The sequence below is a fragment of the Leguminivora glycinivorella genome, chromosome 4 (genome assembly GCF_023078275.1).
Source record: "Leguminivora glycinivorella isolate SPB_JAAS2020 chromosome 4, LegGlyc_1.1, whole genome shotgun sequence".
Classification (NCBI taxonomy): Eukaryota; Metazoa; Arthropoda; class Insecta; order Lepidoptera; family Tortricidae; genus Leguminivora; species Leguminivora glycinivorella.
In genome coordinates this window covers 9316230-9330418 of record NC_062974.1, presented here as the reverse complement: position 1 = coordinate 9330418, position 14189 = coordinate 9316230, and the positions used below count along the sequence as shown (strand labels likewise).

General features: G+C 38.6%; 1 protein-coding gene across 4 annotated transcripts in view; it reads right to left on the bottom strand.

The window, feature by feature from the left end:
- Positions 1-14189, bottom strand: part of LOC125225038 (voltage-dependent calcium channel subunit alpha-2/delta-3) — a 139518-nt gene that overhangs the window by 11755 nt on the left and 113574 nt on the right. For all 4 annotated transcript variants that reach the window (XM_048128526.1, XM_048128527.1, XM_048128528.1 and 1 more), the window contains exons 7-17: positions 8505-8618; positions 7953-8148; positions 6911-7047; positions 6649-6729; positions 6463-6543; positions 6303-6377; positions 6203-6217; positions 5418-5528; positions 3177-3390; positions 1165-1210; positions 768-940 (exon numbers count right to left, since the gene is read on the bottom strand). In XM_048128526.1, coding sequence (XP_047984483.1) covers positions 768-940; positions 1165-1210; positions 3177-3390; positions 5418-5528; positions 6203-6217; positions 6303-6377; positions 6463-6543; positions 6649-6729; positions 6911-7047; positions 7953-8148; positions 8505-8618 — 1243 coding nt within the window. The remainder of the gene's footprint in view (positions 1-767; positions 941-1164; positions 1211-3176; positions 3391-5417; positions 5529-6202; positions 6218-6302; positions 6378-6462; positions 6544-6648; positions 6730-6910; positions 7048-7952; positions 8149-8504; positions 8619-14189) is intronic.

Genomic DNA, 14189 nt, shown 5'->3' with positions numbered 1-14189 from the left:
GGCTAGCCCAGGCAAAGATGGCGAGACGACCTTGACGACTTCCTAAACAACTGGCCGGAACTAACGGAGAATTGGGAATTATGGAGAGCCAGGCGAGAGGCAAATGCCCAGCAGTGGGACACTCCAATAGGGTAAGAAAAAAAAAATACTCGTACGCCTTTCTGAGCAACTGGCCGGAAGATACGGAGAATCGGGAGTTATGGAGAGCCAGGGGAGTTGCCTTTGCCACTCACTCCATATAATGTAAATAAAAAAAAGTACTCGTAAAGGAATCTCACAAGATTGATGCATCATTAGTAAAGTAGAACGCCAGGGTACGTAGTCGAATGTCACAAACGCTCACGAAACGCTCACGAAACGAAACGCTCGTAGAAACGAAACGCTCGTAGATATCTACGCCAAACGAAAGCGATATGGCTCTGTCGCGCCAGCAAATGAGATAGATATCCATTTGTTTCGTGAGCGTTTCGTGAGCGATTGTGCCATTCGGCTAGCCACCCTCCGCTCACAGATATATTATGCGACTTGTCGCGCGCCTTCGAGTTCGTTAGTCATCCTCGCATTATAGCCTAACTATGGCATCCCCAACAGCTTCATAAATGTAATCGACCGCTGTTTAAAGGGCCATAAACAGCTGACGTCCATCCGCGGTGCCAGGTCCGACTTTCTCGAGTTGGTAAACAATTCAGTACCGCTGATGGATTCCGCAATCGGAAATAATTTGCGAGGTTTTCTGGTGCTCGAACATTAATACACTAGTCACTCACAGTAGTAGGAGTCCCGGTCCTGTTTCTTATGCATGTTGTGAAGCGTGAGCGCGCGCGGGCGCAGGCTCATCCACTTCCAGCCGGGACGACCTGCGCGCGCTAAGAAGTGCAGTAACTGTTCCTCTGCGGTGTTGAATGTCTGGTCGGACGTTGAGGCGTATTCGCAGTATACCCTGGAAGTAACAAAATTCATTTCAATATCCACTGAATGCTATGACTTCTAACAACTCTGGATTCTAATACCAAATAACACTCTTTTTTTGGACTCTAGTGACAGTGGTTTTTCCACCACATGTACGAATCACAAATATCCGGTCCGAAGGACCATAAGTAATCGAATAATTTGTGCTTATTTGCAATGTGATATTATTTAGAACAAAGTAACAGACTTACTTACCATTCTGGGTGAATTTTCCAGTTGTCTCCTTTAAAGTATTCGGTAACTGAAAGCAAATGAAAGTTTTCATTAGCCACCACATTACTTCCTCGAATGCTGGAAACAGGGTTTATTTCCATGAACTGTATTCACATTTTTGTGCTTGAAGCCAGGGGCGGCTCACTCCGCGATCCTTTCGCCGCGCTACAAGTACATGCCGGCGGCCGCGAGTTCGCGGCCCATTCAGTGGCGACGACCTTCGCGCGGCGCAATAGAATTCAATGTCGTCTGCACGCGCGCGGTCCGTTTGTTAATGTAGGTAAGAATTTAGAATGGCGGCGTTTTGTAAACATCAAAGGAGTGAGCCTTCTGTACTTGTACTATTATATATTCTGTGTTGAAGCGTATAAATTCCGTATTCATCCAACTTCACTACAGTGAGAGAATTAGTGATGTGCAAGTTGCGGAAACTTTCCAGAAAAATCTTACATTTCTTGAAAAATTCACGAAACATTAACGCAAAATAAAGGGAATTTAAATTTATGAAATGGAAGGAACCGACGACGAGTTTTGACGTTTTGACGACCGGTCTGGCGCAGTCGGTAGTGACCCTACCTGCTGGGCCGCGGTCCCGGGTTCGAATCCCGGTAAGGGCATTTATTTGTGTGATGAGCACAGATATTTGTTCCTGAGTCATGGATGTTTTCTATGTATATTATAAGTGTTTATATTATATATATCGTTGTCTGAGTACCCACAACACAAGCCTTCTTGGGCTTACCGTGGGTCTCAGTCAATCTGTGTAAGAATGTCCTATATAATATTTATTTATACAATTGTCCATACAAAGTATGGAAAATTTCCGAAGTTTTCCTATGTGAACATTTCCGAATTTTGGAAACTTTCCGTCGGCACATCAGTAGAAAGAATACAACGTTACTTTTAAAGGACTGTTAAATAATCGTTACATTGTCGCCGCGGCTTGTGTCTATGTGTATCATCCCGTTGATAGCCGCCGCCCTGTAGCTCGATACTATAGTCACGTGGCAACAGTATTGCGAGCGAATAGACCAGTGGCCCGTTTCTCGAAAGGTACAAGCCTTGTATTACAAGTGTGTTTCCATGACAACCCATATGATTTGACAGTTCTCGCACTAGTAATACAAGGCTTGTACCTTTCGAGAAACGGCCCCCAGGTATAGTGTCCCTTCTACTGGAATGCCGAAGTATGTTGTAGTACTTGTACACTCACCGTTAACAGTGCTGTGGTCATCAGTACACATCGGTAACTCGTGGCATTTTGGTGGCACTTGACAATTGTTAACAAACTAGTGATGTGACAATTTTTTTCATGTACACCTACGAATCAGGAAAAATAAACTAATTAAAAGAAGGAATGTTAATCATATCATATATTTTTACATTCGTGATAAACAATTAATATTTGTTCTAAATGTTCACGTCAGCCTACAACCTCCACTGACGTAATGGTACAAAAGCTCTGAATGCTCTCTTAATGTAGTAGGGCTTGTATTTATCCGCCCAATTTTGTACCCGGATAATTCGAATATGTACTTGGAATTTAACTACCGTCCTTCCCTGATTTTTCTCACTTAATGGTCTCACCGGAAGACCAGCGCTGGAAGTCGCCAGCAATATGCTGAGGTTAGGCCATTTCGTGGCACTTTATTACTTTTCTATGTCAGTGTAAAATTGTTTATTATCTGTGTGCTTTCGAATAAAAAATATTCTATTCTATTCTATTCTACTATGCTCCATCCGAATGAAACGGATATTTCGATTTATTTTATTTTATTTAATAATGCCCCACAATGAACATACCTACTTAGGAAAAAAAACACTTAGAAAACTTGTCACATCACTATTCTGTAAAGTGCCAATCAAATACCACGAGTTACCGATGTGTAGTCATCACTCATCAGGCAGTATACTATACACCGAGCGAGTATGGAGTTCCTTTTAAAGGACTAGAAATTTAATAACCCTGTCGGCGACTGGCAAGCTACACTTACCATTTATTGGACTGTGCTTGACCTCCTGCTCAGCCTGTAACTCATACATGCCGTAGCCATCCGGCAGCACTATAGCAAGCGAGTATGGAGTTCCTTCTACAGGGCTGTAGAAGTAACGCTGGCGGCGCGTGGCTACGCGTCGCATGCTTCCATATTGAACTTTCACACCGATCTCGGTTTCACCTTCGCGTTGTTCAATCATGTCGTGTCGGAGCTGTAAATAATGTTTATAATTTAAATATTAATATGGATATGACTAGTGCAATTTTTTAAATACATGTCATGTGGTTTATAATAAGGTCTTACAATTCTGTTATTGTTACATCAAACACCGAAAATTTTGCTGAATAATTCGATTAAATTAATGTTATTTTTGCAAGAAACTACACTTCAAGAAAAGTATTTTATTCTAAATAAAGGAGTTTGTATACAGGAAGCGAGTTATTTTCATTTCTCTATTCCTTTAGTCGTAATAGAAGTTTTCACTGTGCAATGCGCAGAAGAAATATTAAAGAAGAATTTAAATAAATAAACTATTGGGTTGGTAAGAAAGTAATGAGCGAATCATAACCAATATTGTAATTTTTATTTAATTTATTATTTTAATCATTTATCAAAAATATAACGGCCTTCGTTATCTACTACTTGTCTCCATCGTTCTGGTAAAGAATGAATAGCATCGGCGAGGAAGTTCTTAGGTTTAGATTCAAAAAACTCAGCTATGTACTGTCGTAGATGGGCTTGATCATCGAACTTTTTTTCATTCAAGGCATTGCTTAGCGATCTGAACAATGCGTAATTCGTAGGTGCCAAGTCTGGAGAGTACGGTGGATGAGGTATCACTTTCCAACCTAGCTCCAATAGCTTTAGCCGAGTCACTTTTGCAATGTGTGGGCGATGTCATGTAAGAAAAAACTTTAGCATGCTGTGGACGATTCTGACAGATTTTTTGGTTTAAATTTTCAAGCTGATTACAGTATACTGATGCGGTAACAGTCATTCCACTTGGTAGGAGTTCCCAGTGAATAATACCATGAATATCCCACCAAACGGACAGCATAACTTTTTTCGGGTGAGGCTCTGTTTTTGGTGCCTCTATTCCTTTTTCGTTTGGAGCTAGCCACTGACGTTTGCGTGTGTGATTTATATATAAGACCCATTTTTCATCTCCAGTGATAAGATGGTCCAACCAGTTGAATGTGCGGCGAAAAGACAGAAGTTGTATGCAGATATCGGCATGGCGGTTTAGTTGATCTCTATCAAGTTCGTGCGGTATCCAAACACTGTATTTGTAGTTTTTTCCCAACTCGTGTAAATGTGTTTCTATGGTGACATGAGAGCAGCAACTCGGTAGCAAGAGTACGACTCGTTAGCCTCGGATCTCCTTCAATTAAGGTTTTTAATTTGGCTACATCAATCATCACCGGTCGACCAGACTTAGGTTGATCTGATAATGAAAAGTCGCCACTACGAAACCGCTGGAACCATCGTTTCACCGTGGCCTCAGACACACCTTCAGGAGCAACACGCTGACATATATTACGCACTGCTTCGGCGGCTGAATGGCCAGACTGAAATTCATATAGTAAGAAATGCCTTACATGCACTTTTAATTCGTCCATTTTCTTCCTTATATTAGCTCGGCGACAGCTAGTGAATGACTGACGAGAAACTGTGCGACTCGCCCTTTATATACTTTCGACCATAGAAGATTCTAGAACTCTCTCAAAAATTTTATGTGGAATTCAATCGATCGCTCATTACTTTCTTACCAACCCAATATTTAAAAATATAACAAACATTTTTTTATTTATTATAACAAAGACATATATATAACTCCGTATAGACAAATAAAGTCTAAGAAACAAACGTACCTCAAACCATCAAAGAGGATCGAGTATTATAGAGGGTTACTGTCGAAGTAAAATGTGTAATCACAGTGCATAGACTGCCATCTCTTGACACAGGCCTGAAACTTTTGAACCTCAGTTTTGACAATTTGGACCATATTCTTAGCTTGATATGTTTTAAAATGTCAAATATTAATATTAGCGCGCTCTAGCTGAGCGTACCCCAAAGGTGTAATGCTATCTAGGCCACCGTAACTTTTTCTGTATCTCTATTTATAATACTGTAAGTATCTTGCAAATTTGCGTATATACTTGACGAATACAAATTATAATAAGTTTAAATGATTACGACAGCATATTTTCGCATAAAAATATATATTGATAGACTTACATCGAGCAGTAGAGAAGTAAGGTTGACGCGTGAGTTCTCGTCTGCGTCCACGAGCAGCTCTACATCTGTTAGGTCCACGCTAGAGTAGAGCGGACGGAGCGTCTCAGTGTACTGGAAAATGCATTAATATTAGTAAGTATTATGATAGATAGAGTAAGGTAATAAATGCATACTAATATTATAAAAGGGAAAGTGTGTGTGTCTGTTTATTTGTCCGTCTTTAACGCCAAAACGGAGCGACGAATTGACGTGATTTTTCAAGTGGAGATAATTGAAGCGATGGAGAGTGACATAGGCTACTTTTTGTCTCTTTCTAACCTCAAATTTCCCTAAAATGGGGGGTGGAAGTTTGTATGGAGCATTCCACAATTTCGAATTTAACGCGAGCGAAGCTGCGGGTAAAAGCTAGTACTAAATATTATGGACAACAAATTTTCGATTAGCTATAGGCACTGGTCCCACCGCGAGCTGGTAGGCTATGAGCTATCGGCTATAAAAACGAACAAAAGATAATCACTCCCGTGTAAATAAAAGAGACACGGCGATATTGATAGCTCATCGCTGGGCGAGTAACTATAAACTTCGCTGCGTCTCTTTTTTTACACGGGAGTGCTTATCTTTTGTTCGTTTTTATAGCCGATAGCTCATAGCTTACTAGCTCTCGGTGGGACCAGTGTCATAAGGTACAGTTTGGCATTGCCTCTATGTCCAATGTACTGTATGCTACATAAATTGACTTGTATGGAGTGTATGGTAAAAAATCGTGTAGATCCCTAGGTACTTACTTCCTCATTGGTATACTGAAACAGAAATAAAACGATTAGGTCGTTTGAAATACATATCCTCATTTAATTTTATATAACACTGCATGGTTACTTGACTTACCAAAGGCCTGAGATCCGGATGATATAAAACATGCCCGTTGTTATCCACCATGAACGAGTAACCGTTTACTCCCAACTGAAAAAAAATGACACATTAGCATAATTAGGTACTATAATATATATAATTTGATCTTGCAAAGTGAAATTAAAATGCCGTTTACCTTATATGGTGGCACGAGCTTCTTTATTTGATCGACAGGTACATCTGTGCCCACCACACCGAGTAAATTAGCTTCTCGATGCTGAAAAACAAAGTATACATATTATTATGTTAATATTTGGTAAAACGGTTATTTACACAATATTTTACGAAAATAATCATTTGAAAACGTTTTAGAAAGTCTCACCGTGTGGTTTCTCCTGTCGAAGATCGGTACCGTTACCGACGTCATCAACTGGCCCATGCCATCATCGTCCAGGTTGCTACTCTGCAATTTAAAATTAAGCTTTAACACCTAATAATTAAATGCGAAACCCAAAAAAGTGCAACCTTAAAAATTATTTAAAACAGCTCTTCGCTTTGAAATTGGAATTTGTATATTTCAATCTTACTGACATAACCGTCTGCGGTAAAATATTATGCAACGGTGTTTTTCATATGCAGCTTACCCTTCCGCCGACGTAGACGGGGCTCCAATGCACAGGATGCATAGTCTGGTACATGACGAGTGGTCGAGCCAGCACCTCGATCATGTGCAGCACCTTCGGTCTGATTTCCGAATGCTCGTTTATTGACACGTAGAATCCTGCAAACACAAATATTATAGAATAAATTCTGGTTTACACTAGTTTAAATTTCTAACAAACTATCAATTCCCTATAACAAAAAAAATTAGGCAATTAACAGTTTTTTGTACTTATGTAGTTCCTTCCGTTTTGAAGAGCTTAATACACTCCAAAATTGCGAGTCGTTTTAAAATCGCTAGTGCAAGCAATATCCTACAAGTGTTATGTCAACATGGAGTTCTAAGCGTGTCTATTAATCTACTTATGTAGTTCCTTCCGTTTTGAAGAGCAATACGCTCCAAAATTGCGAGTCGTTTTAAAATCGCTAGTGCAAGCAATATCCTACAAGTGTTTTGTCAACATGGAGTTCTAAGCGTGTCTATTAATCTACTTATGTAGTTCCTTCCGTTTTGAAGAGCTTAATACGCTCCAAAATTGCGAGTCGTTTTAAAATCGCTAGTGCAAGCAATATCCTACAAGTGTTTTGTCAACATGGAGTTCTAAGCGTGTCTATTAATCTACTTATGTAGTTCCTTCCGTTTTGAAGAGCTTAATACGCTCCAAAATTGCGAGTCGTTTTAAAATCGCTAGTGCAAGCAATATCCTACAAGTGTCTGGACGCAGCATCTCTTCCCACCTCGTAGTTAAAGATGCGTACGGGCATAAAGAATTAAAGATATAAAGATGCGAAAGATGTAATTCACCAACGCCGCGATAGCTAGATTGTATGACAACCTAAGCCGGTGTATGCTCACCTTCGTTGGTGCAAGCCATGTTCTTCATACTGTGTCCAGACGCAGCATTTACCTCAACACCGTAACTGAAGATGTGCACGGGCATATGTGGCCAGTTCCAGGTTCGGAACACGTCCTTCACCCCAGCCACCTTGGATTGGTTACACAGTAGCCAAGCCACAGTTACTCACCTTTGTTAGTGCAAGCCATGTCCTTCATGTTGTGTCCGGACGCAGCATCTCCTCCCACGCCGTAGCTGAAGATGCGCACGGGCATATGTGGCCAGTTCCACGTTCGGAACACGCCCTTCACCCCCGCCGCGCCGCCGCCCGCGCCCACCACCGCGATTGCTTGGTTGCACTGGCAGCCTTGGCCCGTGCGGTTATACTGGAGGAAAATGTATTCTGTTAATAGGGTTATTGCGACAACTCAAAAGTACATTGCATAGAAGGTTACGCTTGATGTTAAACATCGCGAGTAAGTATATTCGTGTTACCTACTAAAAAGACTGAATATTTGAGAAACCCAACGATGGCCAAGTCGAATAGGAATACTAAAGTAAAGACAATATTTTACCTTTAACTAAACTACCGCCTATTACTACATATATGATAACTCTGAACAAAACAAAACGATCCAAAAAAAGTAAGTTTCGTTTGAAAGTTAGAGAACCCCAATATCTTTTGGTTAAGGAGGTAGTAAGCTTCTGAAACTACATCTTCGTAGTAAGTAGGTATAATTACCCTATGCAATATTTCGAAGCCACTAGTGAGCGCGCCAGTGAGATTGGCCGCACCGCCGGTCGCCTCGGCGGCCCACAGGGCGGTTTTCAGCTCCCTTATCGTTTCCGGCACAGCCTGTGGACAAAATTGTTTTAATTACCATTCAGATTCAGATTTGATTTATTCATAAACAATACAAGCATTGTGTTTGAAAATCATTATAACATAAATTTAAATTATATATTTGTACAGAGCCTTAATATAAGTAATTATACATTTGATAGTCAGGGGTGGGGAGATGATACTACAATGCGCAATAGATTAGTGAAATTTTATTGATTTGGAGTTTTATTTTAGATTCATCTCATGATCCAATTGACTAATAATATGATCTATGTATCACATAGGACCTAGAGTCTCACATAGGACCTAGAGTCTTCAACAAACTAATTACCAGCAGAAATAAAAAATGCAGGCAGTACCCACCAATTTTTAAAAAAGTTAGGAAGATGGCTCTTAGAATACTGCTTCTATGACATAAAAGAGTTCTTTGACTTACCAAATAACTTATATTAGAATTAAATAATAATTATATATAAAATCAAATTAACAAATCTACATGACATATCATATGTAAAATATCAATGAATGCATCTTTCAATTAAAATTCGAAATTATAATTAGAAAAATTGTTTAATTTCGGATTTAATTAAAAACACATAAAACCGGGCTTCGCGGCGCTACGACATTTTCGACTGAAATTGTACGCTTCTAATCTTACAGTTTCTTGGTAGCGAAAGTGTTAAATAATTTTATTGATGAACGTGTAATATTTATATATTTATAATATTATTAATAAAATGTCTATGTCTATGTCTATCTAACTTGCTAAGAAGTACGTAAGCTAGGCAGACGGCGAATTTGATCAGTTGATCACCAGTGTGGTCTTGGTAGGTATGATTATTAATTTCAGTTTATAATATACCTACTTAAATGAATCAAATTTCTTTTTTCATTCCGTAGTTAATAAAATTCCTGATTGTTTGTATTTTTTGACTGTAGAGCTTTTAAATATGGGCATCTACAGTTTAAGAATGGTTTAGTTAAGTTTTAAAATCCTAATTGTAATGGTACCAAGGATTTAACTACCTACAATATTATTTCTACTAGCTAGTATTAACTGTACGTACCTATTAAGCTATCAATTATAATACAATACAAGTACGTACTTATTTAACGATGATACATACTCGTACGTAAGTACCTTTCCTCACAGATACACCTACGTACAAGTAATGGCAATGAGTTTTGTACAAACATAATTGAACTTATGCGGATAACGCACGAGTACACAAGGCTTAATTTACCTTCATGACAGCCAAGGAATCGCACTTCGAACCAATATTTAACTGTGAAAGCAGTCTTGTTTCGTATCACATAGACTTCAACTTTAAACATAAGGTGTGTATGTTATAAGAGGTTGCGTAAGTTTGAAGAGATGGCACCGAGTCAATGTAAGTCACAGATCACCTCAACTACTAGACGGAGCATTCAACAATTCAAAGTCTTCACACATATTTATTATCTTCTCTCATGGTAATTTTGTATGGCAACGCAACCGCGTGATCTAGTTATGTCAACGCTTACAACCAGCTCACAAATGTGAGTGTATTTAGTAAGACGTCCCACTTAGTCGGTTACCATTAAGGCGAGATTACTTGTATCTTTATATGAATAAACTGACAAAGCGGCTTTAAAGCAATCGACATAGTGGGACGTTTTCCCGTGCACACTCACATTTGTTTAATTTTGAATAGGTATTTCTCTACACCCTATAAGACAAAGTCTCCCGCCGCGTCTGTCTGTGTATGTGTGTTCGCGATAAACTCAAAAATGACTGAACGGATTTTCATGCGGTTTTCACCTATAAATAGAGTAATTCTTAAGGAAGGTTGAAATAAATATAATTTGTTGAGATTTTTTTGAATTGGTTGAAATATGAACATATTTACTAATCGAGTCGGACAAAATCCGGCTGACTCAGAGCTTTAATCGGAAACGCTGCCTAAACCGTTTGAACTACCTAATTATATCAAAACAATGTATGACAAAATTGTATCTCTCTCACAAGTCTACAAAAAAATAAGCGACGGCATATTTCTATCTTTTACGGATAACTTACTATCACCATTTTTATGATAATCCCCGTGCGTAGCCGAAGCGGGCCGCTAGTATAAGAATATGAAATGAATATAAATATGTTTTACCGTTGAACCTGGACTGTTATACTATATGTAATGATATAAGATGGTACTCAATTGCGCTGCTCAAATCGTGGTATTTTACCAGTAAAATTATATATCTGGTGACTGCGCGTTCTTTGTATAAGCTTAATAAGATGCGGTGTCTGTCTAGTCTGTGATGTAAGTCGAGGATGTTTGCCTGAGGTTATTGCTGGTCGTATATTAGCGACACGAGAGGAGCGTTTGAAAGTACACTTGAATACTCGAACAAGTTAATTTTGTACGGTTTTCGTTCCAGGATTGGAAGTAGGATTTTTAAAAGATACGTGGATAAAGACGGTAAAAGTTGTTAAGTAAACGCATTGCTGATTTGCCTTCGCCGTGGGTAAGGGTGAAGTCACATCTATCAGCATCGAGCCGCATGTTATGTATGAGAAATCGCTCGTTAGCATGAACAGGCGTACGCATGCTTCCAGCTTTCCAATGCGTAAGCGTCTTCATACTTAACCCTTATTTTACGGAAAATATTTTTTAACATCGGTGGCAAACAAGATACGCGGCTCGCCTGATAGTTATCAGTGACCGTAGCGTACGAAGCCTGAAGTTCCACACGTGTTTTTCTATACGAATTTTCAATATAATTAATATAATTTCTACCTTCGCTTTTCTCGGTAGCATTTCCAATTAGCTCGTTGACGGGATGTTAATTTGTCTGAAATACTACGATGAGTGCTCGTTCGGCGCAGCCCAGTAGCTGTCGAGGCTTCCGGCGCAAATGACATGTGTGAGTAAACAAGGTTTTACTTGTTTAATTTTATTTGAGTTTTAGTAGGCAGCTTTGTTTTAACACTGGTATAGCAATAAAAGCGTGTCCCTTTTAATTTTTAATGCGGATTCAACCCCCGGCAGGTACGAATGAGATTTTCGGAACTTATTTTACGGAATGTTATTTGATATATTGTTAAGATGACTACACTAGGTAACTGTAATGGTAGGTGTATCGTTGTAGTAAATAAAAAAAAATGTCAATTACTTTTCGGTGCAGGAAAATATCGTTAGGAAATCAGATTAATCACAATAATCTGGGTTGGAAACTCAGGCTCGTGTCGTGGTAAAATGTCGGAATGACGCAAGAAATGAAAAACACTATAGACATAATAATAATCTTATGGCATTAATAGGTACTTACGCACTGAAAGATTTCTTACAATTATTAGTATAGCCAGAGCAACCCTTAGAAAATACTTTATTTGAAAATGACACAACTGTAAGGCTAAACGTGGCACGGTGGCACCACAAGTTACAAGTTGCCAGCGATAAGGTCACGGCGGTACCTCTACCTGTCAGAGCTACCGCGCTCTGTGGCAGAAAATTCGCCGGGTTTACTAGGCATAAGGATGGTAGCCTTGTCAGTTGTGAGAAATTTCCTTTCATGCAGTCTTGGCTTCGTTCTTCTGAGCTACTACGGAGCTTTGGCACATCATGACTTCCAATAAGACCCACATATACTTACTAATACAATATGTACGTGACACAGAATTCCTAGATAAATTAGGTATTACTTGAATTTCGACAACTTTAAATAGCCACAGAGACAGCATTTGAAAGGGACAATTTTGTAGGAAGTATCCTTTTAGAGTATGTAGCCAAATGCGCAAACGCTTACGATAATATCGCTATCTCTATCATTCTTCCATACTGGTGCGACAGAACCTGACGTCGTTTTGATCGGCCTCTAGCGTGATGATTGTCATCGTGTCGGCTACGCCGGCTGGCAGGGTTTGAGAGAGCGCCTGATGATGAGCGAGTTTGTGCTAGATATGTAAATAACAAAACATTTTTAAATTAAAAAATATATAAAAAACAAAAAAGCCGTAGAGTAATTGTTGGCCCGGCAGCTCATCAATAATGCGGGAGGCCCGGGCACGGTTACACGACTGATAAAGCAATTTCGTCAGAAGGGTGCCAATTGTTTGGCTATTTAGAATATCCTAGCTTTTGCCCGCGGCTTCGCTCACGTTAGAAAGAGACGATACGTAGCATATGTCGCTCTCCATCCCTTCAACTAACTCCAAAAAAAAAATCACGTCGATTCATCACTCCGTTTTGCCGTGAAAGACGGACAAACAAACAGACACACACACTTTCCCATTTATAATATTAGTATGGATTTTCCTATTTTCGTTTCCCCTATTCCTGTTTTGTTTTAAAAAGTGAATTTAATTTTACGCCATTTACTATTTTATCGATAGTGACTTTGTTTTACAATTTTCCCTTATGTAGCCTCGTAAATACTAGCATATGTGTACACATACGGTACAAATATTTTAAAATTTTGGACTCTTATGGAAATAAAAGAAATTTCCAAAATCAGCATCGCAAAAAATAGTCTGGATTGTACGGGGTTAAAATGTTTTCAATAAACGTGTTAAAAAAATAATAAAAGTACATACTTAATTGGCAGTCGTTGTCGTGAATGATTAATGAAATTAATTTGAATGAATTTAATTTTGAATTTGCTGCTGAAAGCGTATTGCAGCACCTCCAATAAATCCAACAACCATCACCTCAATTTAAAAAAAATGCTTTAAGCAGATACGTACGTTTGATTATTTCATTTTTACATGGTACAAATATGTCCTTTAACCGTTAAATGCATGTCCTTGATAAAGATTTATTCAAATTTAAATTTTGACATGCTGTCAATAGTCAAAAATACATGATGCGTATATACATCATTATGCATTTAAGGGTTAAATCAGTCGTTTTATGCTCCAAATACGTGCCATTTTTGAATCTATTGATTACAAGGATTTAACTAAATTAAAACCAATCTCCACAGGGAATGTTATCTTTAATTAAATCAAACCGAACCGTTTTTACTTGTATAGCCATTGTAACGTGAATAGGTTGAACCACAATACAAGGACGATCTGGCGCTATTAGGGCAATCGCGTATAGTCGACCACAAAATATTTATGGGTTTTCGGGCATTTGTAATAAATGTTACTTGATTTAAGGATAATCCCATCTAGTCACTTTATTTGGCGATTTCTGGTACTATCAATGTATCTTTATTAACAACGTAAAACATATAGAATAACAATAATAAAACACTTATGTTAAAACTTACAAATAGAAAATATGGCTCAGGTCCTTATAGTATCTTATTCATGTCTTAGATACTTAGTAGTCTTAGTACAAATCGCATTGGCAGGGGTTGTAGTGGTTCGTCTTTATTTCAATAAAAATTGTAGTTAGAAAATCCATTTATATCTTTATATGAAATAAGGCCGCTAAAGTTTAAAGTACTTTTGTGGCTGCGTGTACATAAAATTAGTAAGTAAATGCAGGTATTGCGTGCGGCGCCCGGCTTTAGCGATACGTATCTATCTAAGTAACATCGGTCTGCCTCCTTTTCCTTAAAAACTAAAATTACCCTGTATTTAACCCGAAAGGATTG